This window comes from Podarcis filfolensis (assembly GCF_964270895.1).
Source record: "Podarcis filfolensis genome assembly, chromosome: 16".
Lineage (NCBI taxonomy): Eukaryota > Metazoa > Chordata > Lepidosauria > Squamata > Lacertidae > Podarcis > Podarcis filfolensis.
The window spans coordinates 22,244,064-22,260,938 of NC_139620.1; the positions used below are offsets into that span (position 1 = coordinate 22,244,064).

Sequence of the window (16,875 nt, forward strand, 5' to 3'; positions counted from 1 at the left end):
CTGTTAGGTATGTATCAGCCTACAAGACAGTATACTGAGCTTTACAGAAACCCATTCTTTAGGGTTTGAAGTTTGACTTTCAAAAAAGACTTGGCTAGTCCCCATTTATCTTAAGAATCTTGGCCTTATTAACCTTTTTTCCTTAGTCCCCATTTATCTTAGGTTCTCTGGCTTATTATTTTTATTTAGGTGATTACAGACTTGGAAGAGCAGCTGAATCAGTTGAGTGAGGACAACGCTGAGCTGAACAACCAGAATTTCTTCCTGTCCAAACAACTAGATGAGGCTTCGGGGGCAAATGATGAGGTAGTGCAGCTGCGAAGCGAGGTAGACCACCTCCGTCGCGAGATCACGGAGCGAGAGATGCAGCTGACCAGCCAGAAGCAAGTAGGTGTTCAGAATTTGCATTGTAAAGTCCAACTTTCTCAAGGCTTTTGTCTAAGTGTGAGACTAAATATTCAGTCACTGGAGGTCTTTGTAGGGCTTTGATGGTTTGCCTCCTCCTCAGAGTCAAGACTCTCCTATCGCCAGCTCTTGTCTCACAATTAAAAGCACACAATCCTGAATCAGATTGTGCCAGAATTGGACAACAGAAGCAGAATAACCTAAAGAATTGCCTGTTGGACTGGAGTGTAGACCAAATATGTGACCAAAATATAGGGTTGGGGGAGAGGATAACAGAGGAGGGGGATCCCAAAAGTATAAGTAACCAAAGGACGAAGTCACAGGAATCGAAGTGACAATGAAATGATATAAAAAGCATTGTTGTTAAAGCAAAAGTACATGCAAACACGCATGAGTGTGTGCATGCAAAACACAAAAATACAAATTATCTAAGCTATAACTACTATATAAGAATACGAATTATCTTTATAATTTGCAGAACTTCATTTTCCCCCCTTCTAAAGTCAGACAGTGGAACAGATGGAATCTGCTAAGACAAAACTCACGTTTTATTGATAGTATTTCACAGTGTGGGATACAGCAGTCAAGTACTACACAGAACTTGGCAGGTTTGGGGCTGGTCAACATGAAGGCAGAGACTAGAAGCTTTCCAGAGGGGTTGCTTGATGGCAGGCACCATCATTGCCATCTAATCTTGTCCGACTTCCTCTTTTTCCAGTTGATTTTTTTACCTTTTAAAGTTGTAATGGGTTTGCATACAAAGTAGCAGTTCCCTTCACTATACCATTATTTTGAGCATGTGCAAAGTTTCTAATTAACAAGAAGTAAATATTTTGCTTAAATCACAGGTCATGGTGTCCTGACTTTGGCTTGCTTTAATCTTTCACCTAATTAACCGAGACAGTTTTATATACGGTATAGTGCTTTTCTTAGTGAAAAAATGAGGTGCTGGTACACATACATTGATAAAAGTGCCATTGGTGCCAGCACAAAACGACTGCCATAGGCAGCAAAAAGAGAGATGCCAGTACTCTGTACCAGTAAGTACTGTCATGGGGGGGAAAGCCAGAAAGTGAACACCTTATCTACTAATCTTGATGGTGGCAAGATTTTACTGAGCCTCTTTGCTTGGTGAATTTCACACATCTGTTCTATTGAAGGGTATTTGAAAATCTGATTTTTTTTTTAAAAAAAAAAATTTAAATATTAACTTCTAAAGTGGTTGTCGGAAGCTTTTATTTATCCATAGTCTGAACCTTACCCAGAAAGATACAGGAGGAGCATCCAAAATGTTGGCAGCTGCTATTAAGGCATGTGACAAACTGATAGCAGAACATCACTTAGAGTCAACAGCAAGTTGTCTAGTCAACTGTCTGATTGGCAGTAGACTTTGTACACAGTAAAATTGAATGGAAAAGAAATATGTATGAGGCATTGCTAATGAACACAAGAGATTCCATCCGTAAGCACAAGAGCCTGCCACAAGGAGACATGTCCCCATTGACATAGCTCACCATCTCATGTTCCTATTTCCTCAGCCTTAGGGTCAGAGGAAGGCACTGAAGGGGAGCCATTTAGCCTATTCAAGCATTTGTCTTCACATCACTACATCACACAGTTCTACACACTTAATTATCTCCCCAAGGGGGCTTGCCTTGTTGTGCTTTTCATTTTTTCATACCAGGCTTTGAAATTGCTAGTGGGATTTTGGTGTCGGATTGTTTGCTTTAATGTGTTTCTTGTTTTATCGCTTGCTATATTTTTGCCAAATTTGTTTATAAACCAACCTGATCCTGGTTTTAACTGAAGGGCAGAAAACAGATACAATTTCATGGAGTTTTTTGACTTAAAATAACGGCCATATTTGATGTCAGAACAGTAAAGATTATACGGCACCAGTGGCGTAGCGTGGGTTGTCAGCACCCGGGGCAAGGCAAGTAATTTGCGCCCCCTAACCCGTGGATTTGCGCCCCCTAACCCGTGGATTTGCGCCCCTAACCCTACCCCCCAGATGTTGCGCCCGGTGCGGCTGGCCCCCCCTGCACCCCCCACGCTACGCCACTGTACGGCACAACACAAATGGTTTTTTGTACATACTTCTGGAGGATTCTGCAGTTTCTCTGAAGCTTATCAGAGATACCTGAAAAATCATTCCTTAAATACCCAACTGATCACTGTGATCTGCAAGTGAGGGCCTTATCAAGAGGACAGGCCTTTAGTTTGGTGGCCCCTCCCTTTTGGAATTCCCTCCCATTAAATATCAGGCACTGTCTTTTGAAGACCTTCCTCTTCTAACAAGCTTTTCAAGCACAGGTCTTTCTTTGTCTGCATCATATTGGAATTCCTTCAAATGTGTTTTAAATGTTTTATCACTTCTCTGTCTGCTGCCTAGGGCTCCTTTGGAAGGAAGGGCAGAAAATAAATTAAATTAACTAAAGGGGATTTCCATAAGGGACGCGGGTGGTGCTGTGGGTTAAACCACAGAGCCTAGGACTTGCCGATCAGAAGGTCGGCGGTTCGAATCCCCATGACGGGGTGAGCTCCCGTTGCTCGGTCCCTGCTCCTGCCAACCTAGCAGTTCGAAAGCACGTCAAAATGCAAGTAGATAAATAGGTACCGCTCCGGCGGGAAGGTAAACGGCGTTTCCGTGCACTGCTCTGATTCGCCAGCAGCAGCTTAGTCATGCTGGCCACATGACCCGGAAGCTATACACTGACTGCCTCGGCTAAATAAAGCGAGATGAGCGCCGCAACCCCAGAGTTGGCCACGACTGGACCTAATGGTCAGGGGTCCCTTTACCTTTACCTTAAAGGGGATTTCCAACAAGAAGCCGGTTGGGGTAGTCATTTCCTTGAAAGGCACATTTGCCACACCACTACCATAGTTCATCGCCACATAGAGCTGCAGGAAGAGCACGCTGGGTGTGTTTTAGGTCATGCTTTTTCAGGCAAAAAAGGAACAGCCATTTGCCGGCGAGCCCTCCCTTTTCTTTTGCAGAAGTCTCAAAATTAAAGTTACTCTTCTGAGTTAATCAATGGGACGTCACAGTGAACACCATTACTGTAAAAGTACTGTGATTCTGCTTTTTGTTGTTTTTCTGTTCAGAAGACTATTCAATAGAAATATTTACCAACAAATAGTCTCAGTTCAGTTAGGTCAGATTCCCACCCCACCCCTGGAAGTCAGGGGTACAGCTGCATCAGTTGCTCCATTCTGGACCACTTCCTATTGCAGTCGTACCTTGGATCTCAAACGTCTTTGCTCCTGAACAAATCGGCTCCCAAACGTTCGAAACCCAGAAGTGAGTGCTCTGGATTTTGAACGATTTTCAGAAGCCGAACGTCCGGTGCAGCTTCCTATTGGCTGCAGGACACTCCTGCAGTCAATCAGAAGCCGTGCCTTGGTTTTCAAATGGTTCTGGAAGTCGAACAGACTCCTGGAACACATTCTGTTCGAGAACCAAGGTACAACTGTAGTCTGTTTTACTTGTTCTCGTGGCACCCCTTCTTTGTTTGACCTTGAAGAACACCACCAGCCCCCTTCCTTTTCCTTTGTTTTAGCTGCCTCTGGGCCGAGGACAAGAGTGAGTACGACCAGCCGAACTGTCTGTCTGTGTTCATGTATTATACTTGGAGAAGCTTGGACTGTGTATATATAAACATATTTCTTGATCTAGGAAGGTTTCGCTCTAGAACGCCATCATGAAGGAGGCTTATTTTTTGCAGTGGTTCAGAGGCAGAGATTAGAAAAGTGATGAAAGGCTTTGTTTTTAGACGATGGAGGCCTTAAAGACAACCTGCACGATGCTTGAAGAGCAAGTGATGGATCTGGAGGCTCTGAATGACGAGCTGCTTGAGAAGGAGCGCCAATGGGAGGCTTGGCGGAGTGTTCTGGGGGACGAGAAGACCCAGTTCGAATGTCGGGTTCGAGAGCTGCAGAGAATGTTGGATACAGAGAAACAAAGCAGGTATGGACTTTTGTTTCTGCACGCTTTGTTGGAGAGCTCTGCATTATATAAAGCAATAAGTAAATACAGTGGTACCTCGGAAGTCAAATGGAATCTGTTGCAGATGTCTGTTCAACTTCCAAAACATTCGGAAACCAAGCTGCAGCTTCTGATGGGCTGCAGGAAGCTGATTACAGACTGCAATAATGGATGTTTTTAGCCTGGTCCAGTGTTCCTCGATGTTATCAGGGAATTCTGAAAGCAGATGGTCCTTAAGAGTCGTTTGGAAGCAGTCCCGCTTAATGGGATCTTGAAGGGCTTGAGTGTTCATTTTGTGCCTTGGTTTCCTTCCTTGAAGCCTGTGTTGAGGTATAAACTTGATAGCCATCGTGGAGCGTATTAGCCATCGTGGAGCGTATTAGGACTTTTGGGGTTTGGGTTGGGTTTTTGGAAGACGCCTTTGTGTGAATTTGTTTTATGTGTGTAGGTGCATGCTGACCAATGCACAGTCTTCGCAGTAGGGCTCTGTTCTGATGGCATGAAGTAGTCACGGCAAACCGGTAGATTCCTATCTGCTGCAGCCTTCATCCGCCTTCACAGCCGTTGTAATGCACCACTTGTTATCATCTGCATGTTCTGCCGTTGAGGACTTCTTGGATCATTCTTTGTCTAGCTCCTTCCCTTTGACCTTACCACCTTGGGTGACCCTGCTGGGAGTACGAGATTCCCGATGGCTTCGCTCACAAGGGTCATAGGAACATGCAAGCCCACTCACCACGACAAGGTGATGATCCAGCTAGTGGGACAACTGGTCCATAATGGTGGCCTGACTACTGGTTGAGGACTTGTTATGCTTAAGCACATTGAGCTTAAATATTCACATTAGTTTCCAATTTCCTTTGGGTGAAATCCAAATTGATCTACAGAGCTGCAAGCTAGGAATCTTTTAACTAGGGCTTTGAAATGCCAAAAGACCTGCCTGAGTTCAGAAGGAGGGTTCTGATGAAAGTGTGGGGAAACTTTCACCTTTTGGGGGAGGAAGGCAGTATTACAGTCTTCTTCCTTTTGCTGGCCAACATGTTTATTTTCCCCAAATGTCTCTCAGAGAGATATTGCAACACATTGTTCTGAGGCAATAAAAATGGCAACCAGCAGCAGGCATTCAGGAAGCCATCCCCACTCACATCTCTACTTTCACAGCTCACAAGCGGGGGCCGTGAAAGCTGGGGAGAAAGATTAAAGTCCAGGCCTGCTCTAGTTTTAATATGGATTATACTGAGTTACAGATCCCTTTTTATGCTTATACAAGGGATGTGGAGTTGGAAACCGGCCACTCTGGTGATTTGCCAACTGTCGTCTTCTGTACTGCCATATGGCGCTAGGCTTTGATTCCAGATTCTCACTGTGGCAACTTGGATCTCTCTCAGCACAGCAGGTGTGGATAAGTTATGTGGAATGGGGAGCACCATATAATGATGGCTTTCTTTAAAGCAGAAGTTTGGAACAGTTCCTACCCATTGATCCCATCTGATGCCATGGGATCCTTGGAAGAAATCAGTTCCCAGGAAAGGAGTCTTTAAGAAAACATATTTCTCGTTTTTCATGCAGGGTGCGAGCAGATCAGCGCATCACTGAATCCCGTCAGGTGGTAGAGCTTGCTGTGAAAGAACATAAAGCAGAAATCTTGGCTCTCCAGCAAGCGTTAAAGGAGCAGAAACTCAAGGCTGAGAGCCTTTCTGACAAGGTTAGTTAGTTGGTTTTTTAAGCACCTTTCCATCATACAGCGTTGACAAAATCAGCTGTTCCAGAGGCTACATCACAGCCAAAAAATATTTTAGCATGTTATAATTACGGCTCTGAAATGCCAAAAGTCTGGCCAGAGTTCACCTTAATTTGGCTTAGATGCAATGAATGCAAATCGCTCTTTTCATGTGTGACAGTTACTGTTTCTTTGATACGTTGCATTGAATATATAATATGTTTTGTAGGGTAGAGACATGTCCCTGCCCGCATGGAGCTTATAGTCTAAAATTTAAAGAGGCGGGGAGTGGGCAGCAGAAGGAAGGGGACATAGGAGCCGCTTGAGAGTGGAACTGAATGTCTAGGGAGGTGATCTTGGCTGGAGATGCCATCTGCCAGGCAGTGAAGTTGTATCAAGCTGGAGGCCTCCTGGAAAAGAAGAAACATAAGATCATAAGAAGAGCCTGCTGGATCAGCCAGTGGCCCATCTAGTCCAGCATCCTCACAGTGGCTGACCAGATGCCTGTCAAAGACATGCAAGCAGGACCTGAGCACAAGAGCCCTCTCCCCTCCTGAGAATCGCAGGAAGTGATATTCAGAAGCGTTGCTGCCTCCAGCCGTGGAGGCAGAGCATAGCCAACCCGGCTAGTGGCCATCAATAGCCTTATCCTCCATGAATTTGGCTGATCCTCTTCTAAAGCTACCCAGTGGAAGTGAGAAATGAAGCTACTTAGGTGTTCCCAGAGGGAGTTAAACAGGTCAGCAAGGGAGAAAGGGTGGAGTCCTCTAAGAAATTAGGAGACTTTAAGGCAGCTCAGTGTGGTAGAGCTGGAGGAGCAAAGGGGAGGACCATAGCTCAGTGGTTGGAGCATTCACCTTGCAGGCCAAAGGTCCCAGGTATACTTCCCGCCATCTTCAAGTATGGCTGTGAAAAAGACTCCCTACCTGAAACCCTGGAGAACTGTTGCCAGCTAGGATAGATAATGCCCCGCTAGATGGACTTGATGGTCTGACTCTGTACAGTGGTACCTTGGTTGTCGTACTAAATCTGTTCCGGGAGTCCGTTCGACTCCCGGAACTGTTCGAAAACCAAAGCGCGGCTTCTGACTGGCTGCAGGCGCTTCCTGCACTCAAGCGGAAGTCACGTTGGACGGTCAGCCTCCAAAAAACGTTCGCAAACCGGAACACTCACTTCTGGGTTTGTGGCGTTCGGGAGCCGATTTGTTTGGGAGCCAAGCCGTTCGACAACCAAGGTACCACCGTATAAGGCAGCTTTGTAGGCCTGTTGGGAGATAAGAAAAATGATGGAGATCCTTTAAAAATAAGGATCAGTTTGTTCCCACTGGGGAAGGAATTGTTAATGTCCGTGTATCTGTTCTATCTAGCTTAATGATTTGGAGAAGAAGCATGCTATGCTGGAGATGAACGCGCGTAGCCTGCAACAGAAGCTTGAGACGGAGCGTGAACTCAAGCAGAGGCTTCTGGAAGAGGTATTAATACTCAACTCATAATGAGATGCCATTCATCCGTATTGGGAGAGATTATGAAATCGCCCAGCTTCACACAGCGGGTCTTTTACACCACAGACTTTACTGGTTTAATAATAACTCCATCTTCCCTGGGAATTACAATTTTTATGCATGCACATATTTGCTTGCTGTTATATCCTGCTTTGCTTTCATCATCGTGGTCCCCAGGCAGTCAGCCATCCAGGCACTGATCAATCCCAGGCTCACTTAGCTTCATTTAAGGTGGTGTTTCTCATTTGCCTTCAGTCTGTACTCTGAAATTCTCTGATGGCGGGTGGGAGATGCAGGATGGGGGTTACTTAGCAGGGAATTCTCAACATCTCACCAAACTTCAGCTCCTAATATTTTTTGAGAGAAGCCATCCCAGATAGTGTTGCATAACTGTTTTAGGCTGTATACACCTCCCTGGAAGTAGATCCTATTGAACTCAGTGGGGTTTGCTTATGAGTAGACATGTAGAGGATTGCACTGTTAGGTTTTGAGGTAAAGATTGGAAGCTGATTTTAACCCCCAAGTGTTGCCTCCCCTCCATTCCTTAATAAAGAAGTCTGCCACTGGAAAGGCAGATAAAATGACACTACTGTGTATTTATGCCAGTTAATAATACTCTGTTGCCGAGTCACAACCACCTTGACCTTTTCTATATATCAGTCTTTAGATTTTTTTGTGTGTGTTTGGAAAAGCAGAGGATTCTATTTAAAATGCAGACTGCATGGGCATAGTTTTAAGGCCAAAAGGGATTTAGAACACTGGAATATTACCAGATCCTCTAATAGGAATATATTCTCTCCACTAACTAAATGCTGCATAAATACACTCTACTTGATCTGCACAATTTGTTTCCGATGACTTCTTCATAGATTTTTGAATTTTTGACTCTCTTTCATCATTGTGGACAAGGAAAGGGTAGATGAATGTCTTCGAATACTCCTGCACCACAAAAGCCCATGTTCCACATCCAATAATACTTCATGCATATCTTTTCTTAATCCTTACTTCGTTTATTCTGAAAGGTTTCTTTAGTATTTTGCAAACGTTTCTGGTCTCAGGGAAGGGAGATCAAGCCACTACAAAAGCCACTGAACTCATCTCCCCCCATTTATATACCCACTCGACCACTTTAATCTGCAGAAGTGACACTAATACTACTTCTGCACTTGTAAGAAATTGATCTGTTAGTGTGGCAGCACCCACACACTTTGGAACTCCCTGCCTGTTGACACCAGGCAGGTACCTTCACTGTACTTTAGGCACCTGCTCAAAGCATTTTTGCTTAGACAAGCTTACCCAGATAAGTAGGATGTTGGAAAGTGTTTTGACCTGTTTTCAGCTTATTGCTGATTTTAATTATTGAATATTTTAATGGAGCTGCTGTAACTGTTCTTATTGATAATTTTACTGCTTTATTCCTTTTGTAAACCTCCTTGGTTCTTTCCTTTCCCCCTTGAGGGTCGTATTCCCTTCTGAACAACTTCTTCCAAAGGCCCAATATCAGTGGTGGGTGGGGCCAGAAGCAAAAGTGGGTGGGCCAATGAATGTAAATTTAACCTTCATGCAGTAGGTGTGTGACCTGGCTAGGTGGCCTGGGAAGACTTCTGAGGGCCATATAGAGAGGCCTAGAGGGCCACATTCGACACCTGCCCTCCCCAGTCTGAAGTTCACCACCCCTGACTTAAAGAATCTGGATTTCTCCTTCTTACCAACAGCAAGCAAAGCTGCAGCAACAAATGGATCTACAGAAAAATCACATATTCCGCCTGACTCAAGGCCTGCAAGAGGCTTTGGATAGGGCAGATCTTCTGAAGACTGAGAGAAGTGACCTGGAGTACCAGCTAGAAAATATCCAGGTGAGAAGAGACAATGCCTTATGCTCTGGATTTCACACATCCTCCACTGGGATTGTTTTGCTGTCTGCATGGACATGTGTCACAATATATGGTTTTTTTCCGATCTTTCCTTTTCATCCTTTTTTTTGTACTTCAAAGGTTCTCTATTCCCATGAAAAGGTGAAAATGGAGGGCACCATTTCACAACAAACCAAGCTCATTGACTTTCTGCAAGCAAAGATGGACCAGCCAGCCAAAAAGAAAAAGGTGAGGAATCAGGCGGTTTGTTACACATGGTGTTTAAAAAATAAATAAACCTAAGGCTGGAGTCCAAAGAACACTTGCAGCTAGTTCCGTGTGCCCCAGAATCCTGCTGGGTGTGCGCAAGCCCCCTGCGTGTGCCTGAAGTCTGTCTTTGGAACCTGGCCTAAATGATTAGCTGCGGTGTCTTGATATTAAGCCATAACCTGAAGGAAAAACATGCCCAAGCTATAAGAGGATGCTGTAAAGACAGTTTCGGCTCATGACGGTGGAGTATTTTGCTCTTTCTTCTCTGAGCGAACCCACTTGGAACAATTTGGGGAAAGTCCACACTTTCCCTGCTTTTATGCTGAAACGTGAGCACAAACCGTGGAAATAAATGTTTGCAAATAAGGGCAGGAGTGGCTGTTCAGGTTCATCACGGCCGGGTGTCGCCTTTGTTACTAGCAAGCTCTTAGACAGAGATGAGGTGGCAGTGGAGATGGGAGGGCTGTGTGCAGCTTTATCCATCCGCTGACGCAATTCCGCACAACAGATTGCTCAATCTATTGTGAAATAAAGTTACCAGCAGCCTGCTCGTGCATTCCCTTGCACAGTGATGTTCCCCTGGTGCAAAACATTTCACCGGCGGAACAACCATGCCACTAAGCGACTTCAGCTTTTAGCGCCAGTTGGATGCCCCCCCACAGAATTCTCCGTCGAGCTAGATGGAAAATGTTAGCAATTGCCCGGATAAGCTTCTCGAAAACAATTTGAGTGGGGGAGAGCTTCTCCCCGCTGCCACACCTTAACCTCTTTCTTTATTGAGATGAGGAATACCATCAGACCCTCTGGTCTGCAGTTAGTGAGGTTTCCCTTCCCCTAGTTTAAACCATCACTTACTAGGAGTTAGGAGCTGTCTGTGTGTTTCTGTTGCTAGGGCCTGTTTAGTCGACGGAAAGAGGACCCTTGTTTACCCACACAGGTTCCTCTGCAGTACAATGAGCTGAAGGTGGCGCTGGAGAAGGAGAAGGCCCGTTCGGCTGAGCTGGAGGAGGCCCTTCAGAAAACTCGCATCGAGCTCAGATCTGCTCGAGAGGAAGGTAGGGGGCTACTGAAAAGTTGCATCTGGAGAGAAGGGCCGTTTTTAGTCCAAACGCGTGTCTCATATTTCTGTGTTTTCTGTAGCAGTGAAATGTTTTTCTCTTCCCCCCCCCACCCTCTCCCCCCTTTCCCCCTGTTTGCTGTTGAGGATCCAATAGAGCAACACCTTTGCTGCAGGCTGTAACTCTTAAGGCTGCCTTAGAACCACGGCTGCTCCTCGTGCAGGGGAGGAGTTGACTAACTATTTATGTGTATCTGTAGCTGCCCATAGGAAAATTACAGACCACCCTCACCCATCCACTCCTGCCACGGCCAGGCAGCAGATCATCATGTCTGCCATAGTCCGGTCACCAGAACACCAGCCCACGCCCATCAGTCTGCTTGCTCCTCCCTCAAGCCGCAGAAAGGAGTCTTCCACACCAGAGGGTAAGGCTTCGAGGGGGCGGGTTGGGTATGGGAAGAGTCCCTATCCCTTGATTCAACTCAACACCCTCCTTTCATCTATGCACATTCTAACCAAGCATATCCATGAGTTTGGCAACCTTAAGGGAATCGGGAGGCTTGGAGACTTGTTAGGGAGAGAAATATATATATATATATCCCCGTGAAAATGAAAATGTCCCGCCGCCCCAATCACTTCCTCTTCTATCGTGACCCAAGCCTTCATAGTTATTCTTTTCATATTATTCTTCAACCTAAAAGTCTGACTTGACCAAGCAACAAATAACTTAAATGGAAATCGGTTGAAAGGGAGAGAACAAGTAGAGTCTTCTTAAAATAAAGGCTGCTATAAGATTCATTCTGCAAACTACAAGTTCCAGAGAAAATGAAAAGTTTTTTCTTCTTCTTTTCATTTCAAGGACCCTCGTCGCTTTGTCACACAGCAAAATTATTTGCACATAGGAGGTGCCAGGCTCGGTCTAATGCATTTCCCTATTAAGAGAGACTTGGTAGCAGGGCTTGGGGTAGGCTTTAGAGCTGCTCAATATGAAGATCATAATAAAGTGAAAATGTCAATTTGGAAACACAAATCAGCTGGGATGATGGCAGGTGTAGGCTGGAGTGGCGGAAAATTCTGTGCTTTTCTGCTTTAAAAGTACAAGTGTTATATGTAATGGTGATCTCTTTATTTTAATCATAAGCACACTTACTTGGGAGCAAACCCCACTAAACACAAAGAGACTTGATGCTTGGCAAATATGTATAGAACTGCACAGTTGGTCCATGGAAGGAGACTTAACCCTTCTGTTCCCTTTCCCTTTCAAGTGTATATAGAAGTGCTGAGCTCTTTGGTCCTGCCTCTTTGCAGGATGCTTACTTTATTCCAAAGTGCCACATACCGTGATGGAGCTGTATACATAATAAGCAGAAGATTTTAGTTCCAACAGAAACAACAACATAAAGAAAGGGTTTCTTCCTAGTAGAAATATGCTAAAGGAGCATCTCTTTACCCTGGCCTTTGACACTTGAGAAACATGTTAGGACCCACCCTGTTTTAATAGTTTTCAGTACTGCCTTTTTCTTCTGAAAAATTGAACTTTCTACTTCCAACAATTTGGGTTTTTTCCTCTAATTATTGGTGATAAGTTTGAATAAGAGGCTTTCCCATCTTACCCAGCTGTGGTTATCCTAATATCCTGTTCTGGTCTGAACTCATTCTACAGCTTCCAAGTCTCTTTTGTGAGCAGTTCCTCCTACTTGCACCCTCGGGCATTATCTTGGGTTATTCTAATTTAACCATTGAAAATCTGAGGTCCTCCTTCTTTTGCCTACGGTAGGCAATTTCCTGTTGAGCCATCTTTTCTCAAATGCTGAGCCATCTCTCCCCCTGCCCCCCCAAAAACCCCAATAATGTAACGTGGCTTTCGGGAACCCTTTTCAGACAACCTGCTTCTGCAGCTACTTGGCTGTCTTCCATGCCCATCCGTGACTATTCCAGTATCTCATGCCACTAAGATTTCTTTTAGCTTTCCAGATCTGTTTAGCCATTAACACTTGAACCCTTTGCCCCCTAAAAAAACGACATTCAGCGTAAGTTATCAGCTCTCCAGCGTGTGTTACTTCTCCGTGTTTCTTCTGCAGTGCTTGTCTCCCTTTTATTGATGTCTGAAGTACGTACGGCTTGTCTGCCATCCCTACAGGTCTGTTGGTGTACTTGTCGGTGTGATTCAGTCGTGTGGTCTAGAGCTGGTGTACTGTTGTGCCCGGTCTAGAGCCTTGCAGGTCTAGGGCTATTGTGTACTGTTGAGCTGAGGGAAAGGCCCCCAGCTCTTATCGGTTGTGAATATGACGTATGCCTTTTACAAAAGCCGTGTCTCTTAGCATCAACCCCCCATTTAAAATATAGGAATAATTCTGGCATACCTTATAACATGGGTGATGAACTACAGGCCTTATCTGGCGCATCAAACCTTCTCCAACGGCTTGCCAGCCCCAGTGCAATTTATCTGCCCCACTACCCCAGTGGCATTGGGAATTATCCCTCTCCAAGTGCTCAGGTAATAGAAAGGAGTTCCTGGCAAAGAAGAAGAAAGATTTACGTGGCTCTCCTGTCTGGAAAACCAAGGGGTCAGAGAGCCCAGTGATACACCCGCTGAGCAAGAGTGAGGAGAGTTTTATCCTTTCTCTGCAACCTCTCTCCCCAGAGAGGGGGCTATGGTGTGTGCATAAGTGTGCACACCCACCACTAGCATTCAGCCCCCCAAGGGCCTTTCAGAAAGGCAGCGTGGCCCTTTGGCTGAAGATGTTAGCCTCCTGTGCTTTACACAATAATCAGGATCGCTGAGATAATTACGTGACGTGCTTTGAACCCTCCAAGCACTATAAGTGCTAGTTGTTCTTTCATCTGCAAAAGTTAAAATTAACTGGCTGGCCTGTGATTTTAAACTCCGGTGTGCCCCAACTCTAAACACTTGGTATGTATTAACTTTCCTGCCAAAACCTGAGTATATATCTTGAGTGCTAACAGCAGCACTGCTTGAGTCTCGCTGCTGTTAAATCATCATCCTTTCTTACTCCATGTTGCCGCATGAAACCCATTCATTTAGCACTTATTTCCACAGTGCGTTATTTTTTTGTAGAATTGGAGTGATCTCTCTGCCAAACCTCTGAAAAACAAGTGGATTAGGTATCGCTGTTTAAACAAGCAAGCAACTGCGTCCACATTCAGTTATTTGTGCTTAGGGGTGGGAGCAGCCTGTTTCAGCTTAAATCAAAGGGCTGCTTTTCTGCCTCACACAAGCGTTCTTTTGCTAACACCCTTGCTGGTGGCGGCGGCAGTGCTTGGTGAAATGGGAAGGGGCAGCTAATTCAGTAGTAGGGTGTGCGCCTTGGCTGCAGGTCCCCAGCTCAATTCCTGAAGCCTCCAGTTCAAGCCATCAGATGGCTGGGGACAGGAAGGACCTTTACCTGTGACAATAGAAAGCCACTCCCAAACAGGATTGGGCAAATAATTTGAACCAGCAAAAAGCATCTTCTTATGTTCCTAAGGTCTCCTTTTCACATGCGTTGGCCAGTTGAGTTCTGAGTATGTGTGCTGCTTCTGCCGCCACCGGCCATATGCTTGCTGGTGGCATATGCATATTAAGTGCCTTGGGATTGTGAGATTTATCTCTCTGCGCAGCCCTGCCTAAAAGACCTTTTAGTTAGGTACCAACCAAACCAGCCGAGGGAGAATCGGAAGTGCTGATAGCTGCCGAGCTGCTTTTAACTGTGCTTTGCCACTTGCTCCTTCCCCCCAGAGTTTAACCGGCGTCTGAAAGAACGGATGCATCACAATATCCCTCACCGGTTCAATGTGGGGCTGAACATGAGAGCAACTAAATGTGCAGTTTGCTTGGATACGGTTCACTTTGGACGACAGGCGTCTAAATGTCTTGGTAAGAATGGCAAGGAAACAAAGGTGGTAACAAGGCCGAACTGGAAGAGTAATAATACCTTATGTTATGTCCATATTGTCTAATTTTTTGTTCTCTTGGCCAATTTAGCTTGTTATCTGTGTTCCCTTTCCTGTCCTCTCTGCCTCAAGAAAGGTTTCCACCGATATAGCCCTATTTGTCCTTGGGCCTTGTAGGCTGACAATTTAAAAAAATATATTATTATTTTAAAAGAATTCCTTAGAATGTTAGTAACCGTTCCATAACACCACAACAGCTACACCAATGCCTGGTGATGGCTCATTTCCATCAGTTGGAGCCAGAGTCTCTTAATCACTAGCTAGAGCAGCTTCAAAGACTGCAGCCCAAATTTACCTCAGAGTTTGGGGAGTTTGGAGTTGGCTTTTCTGCAAATTCACACTTTCTTAATTTAATTCATTACTGTTCTAAGACTGCAGCCCAAATTTACCTCAGAGTTTGGGGAGTCTGGAGTTGGCTTTTCTGCAAATTCACACTTTCTCAATTTAATTCATTACTGTTCTAAGATCACAATAAGCACACACACACCCGCACACCAAATTATCGTAAACTGCTTTAAGAGACTTCATGATTTTATATATATTTTTGGAATAGACTTCATGAATTAGCAGTATTCATCCAGTATTCCTTAGGTCAATCCTTTTCTACTTATCATGCCAAAATAAAAAGGCATTGGAAAATGATGCTGAAAGCACAGCATCTCCTCTCTCTCTACAAAATGGGGTCCTAGGCCTCAACAGTAATGCCATAAGGTTCTCAGCTTTGTGGAAAAGGGACATATATGGATTTCAAGCATTTTAGGAAAACCTTGGCGACCTTTATTAAGCAGGCTTGATCTTGGAGAAGAAAGCTGATCGTGTCTCCTGCAGAAGTACTCATTTCACAACTGGCACAGAACAGGTTCTTAGCTGTTATTTGCTGCCTTGTTGTTGGCATCCATCTGTCTTGAAAGACAATGGAGTGCGCCTCCAGGGGTGGAAGTCAAACCGCTGGAGAATCACAGCGCCTGCTGTGGCTGTAGAGACCAGTAGCTCATAACAGCTGCCTCCCACGTGTACCAAAGCAACATCTCCGGGTGCAATCAAGTATGTTTTGCTGTCATTAAATGTTTTACTAGTGTTCTTTAACATTATTTTTAGTTCCAGTAAGTTGTCTTGTTGTTTCACTGGAGCCTAAAAGGTGTGGTTTATAAGTTTAACTTACAAACCTTTTGTTCCATAGAATAAAATGAAACGTGACTAGAGGTGGGAAGGCCTGCGGGAAAAACTGGAAAAATTGGGCGGGGGGGGGGGAGACAACCAGTTTCCCCCGTTTTTTTCCAAAGCTGTATTTTTCCAGAAAAAAGGGGCTTAGGAAAAAACCTGGTTGCTTTTTCCAATTTTCCCGGGTTTTTCCAGGCCTTCCCATCTCTAAACATGACCCAAGGCAAGCTTTCTACAGCCTATGTAGGCACAGTAAGTCCAGATTCCTGGATTCTGCTTTCCTGTCAAGCAGCTGATCTGATTTCAGCTGTATGTTATGTCAGTCTGAGGCTCGAGTAGCCAGTATGGTACATTCGAGAGGCTTTGGACTACAGTGGTACCTTGGAACTCTTAACGCCTCCGTTCTTGAACGTTTTGGCTCACAAATGCCGAAATCCTAGAAGTAAGTGCTCCGGTTTCTGAAAGTTCCTCGGAACACAAACATCTGATGTGGCTTCTGCTGTGCAAAAACCTAGCTGTTTTGGCCAATCGGAAGCTGCACCTCGGAACTCAAACATTTTGGAAGCCAGACGGTCTTCCAGAATGGATTACGTTCAAGATCCGAGGTACCACTGTACATCTCTGTTCAGCCCCTGCTGGCAAGGACAGTGATCAGAGATTATGAGGGTTGTAGTCCTCAACTTCTGAAGGACTACAAGTTGGCTACTCCTGATCTAAAGTCATGTCAGTAACAAGTCAACTTTCTTTCATAAACTGACAGTTTTACATTAAGCATGAATTAGTATATGACATGACTCCCTTCAAAAATTGCTGCAGGAAAAGAATGTACAGTGGTACCTCGGGTTAAGTACTTAATTTGTTCCGGAGGTCCGTTCTTAACCTGAAACTGTTCTTAACCTGAAGCACCACTTTAGCTAATGGGGCCTCCTGCTGCTGCCGCGCTGCCGGAGCCCGATTTCTGTTCTTATC

At 44.9% G+C, this 16,875-nt stretch overlaps 1 protein-coding gene across 13 annotated transcripts in view; it reads left to right on the forward strand.

Moving 5' to 3' along the window:
* CIT (citron rho-interacting serine/threonine kinase) overlaps positions 1-16,875 on the forward strand; it is a 106,211-nt gene that overhangs the window by 69,827 nt on the left and 19,509 nt on the right. For 9 of the 13 annotated variants that reach the window (XM_083589669.1, XM_083589670.1, XM_083589672.1 and 6 more), the window contains 9 exons: positions 190-387; positions 4,179-4,372; positions 5,960-6,095; positions 7,477-7,581; positions 9,327-9,467; positions 9,606-9,713; positions 10,627-10,789; positions 11,052-11,216; positions 14,531-14,668. In XM_083589669.1, the coding sequence (XP_083445795.1) occupies positions 190-387; positions 4,179-4,372; positions 5,960-6,095; positions 7,477-7,581; positions 9,327-9,467; positions 9,606-9,713; positions 10,627-10,789; positions 11,052-11,216; positions 14,531-14,668 (1,348 nt within the window). The remainder of the gene's footprint in view (positions 1-189; positions 388-4,178; positions 4,373-5,959; positions 6,096-7,476; positions 7,582-9,326; positions 9,468-9,605; positions 9,714-10,626; positions 10,790-11,051; positions 11,217-14,530; positions 14,669-16,875) is intronic. The other 4 variants (XM_083589671.1, XM_083589668.1, XM_083589662.1 and 1 more) reach the window with 2 other exon arrangements.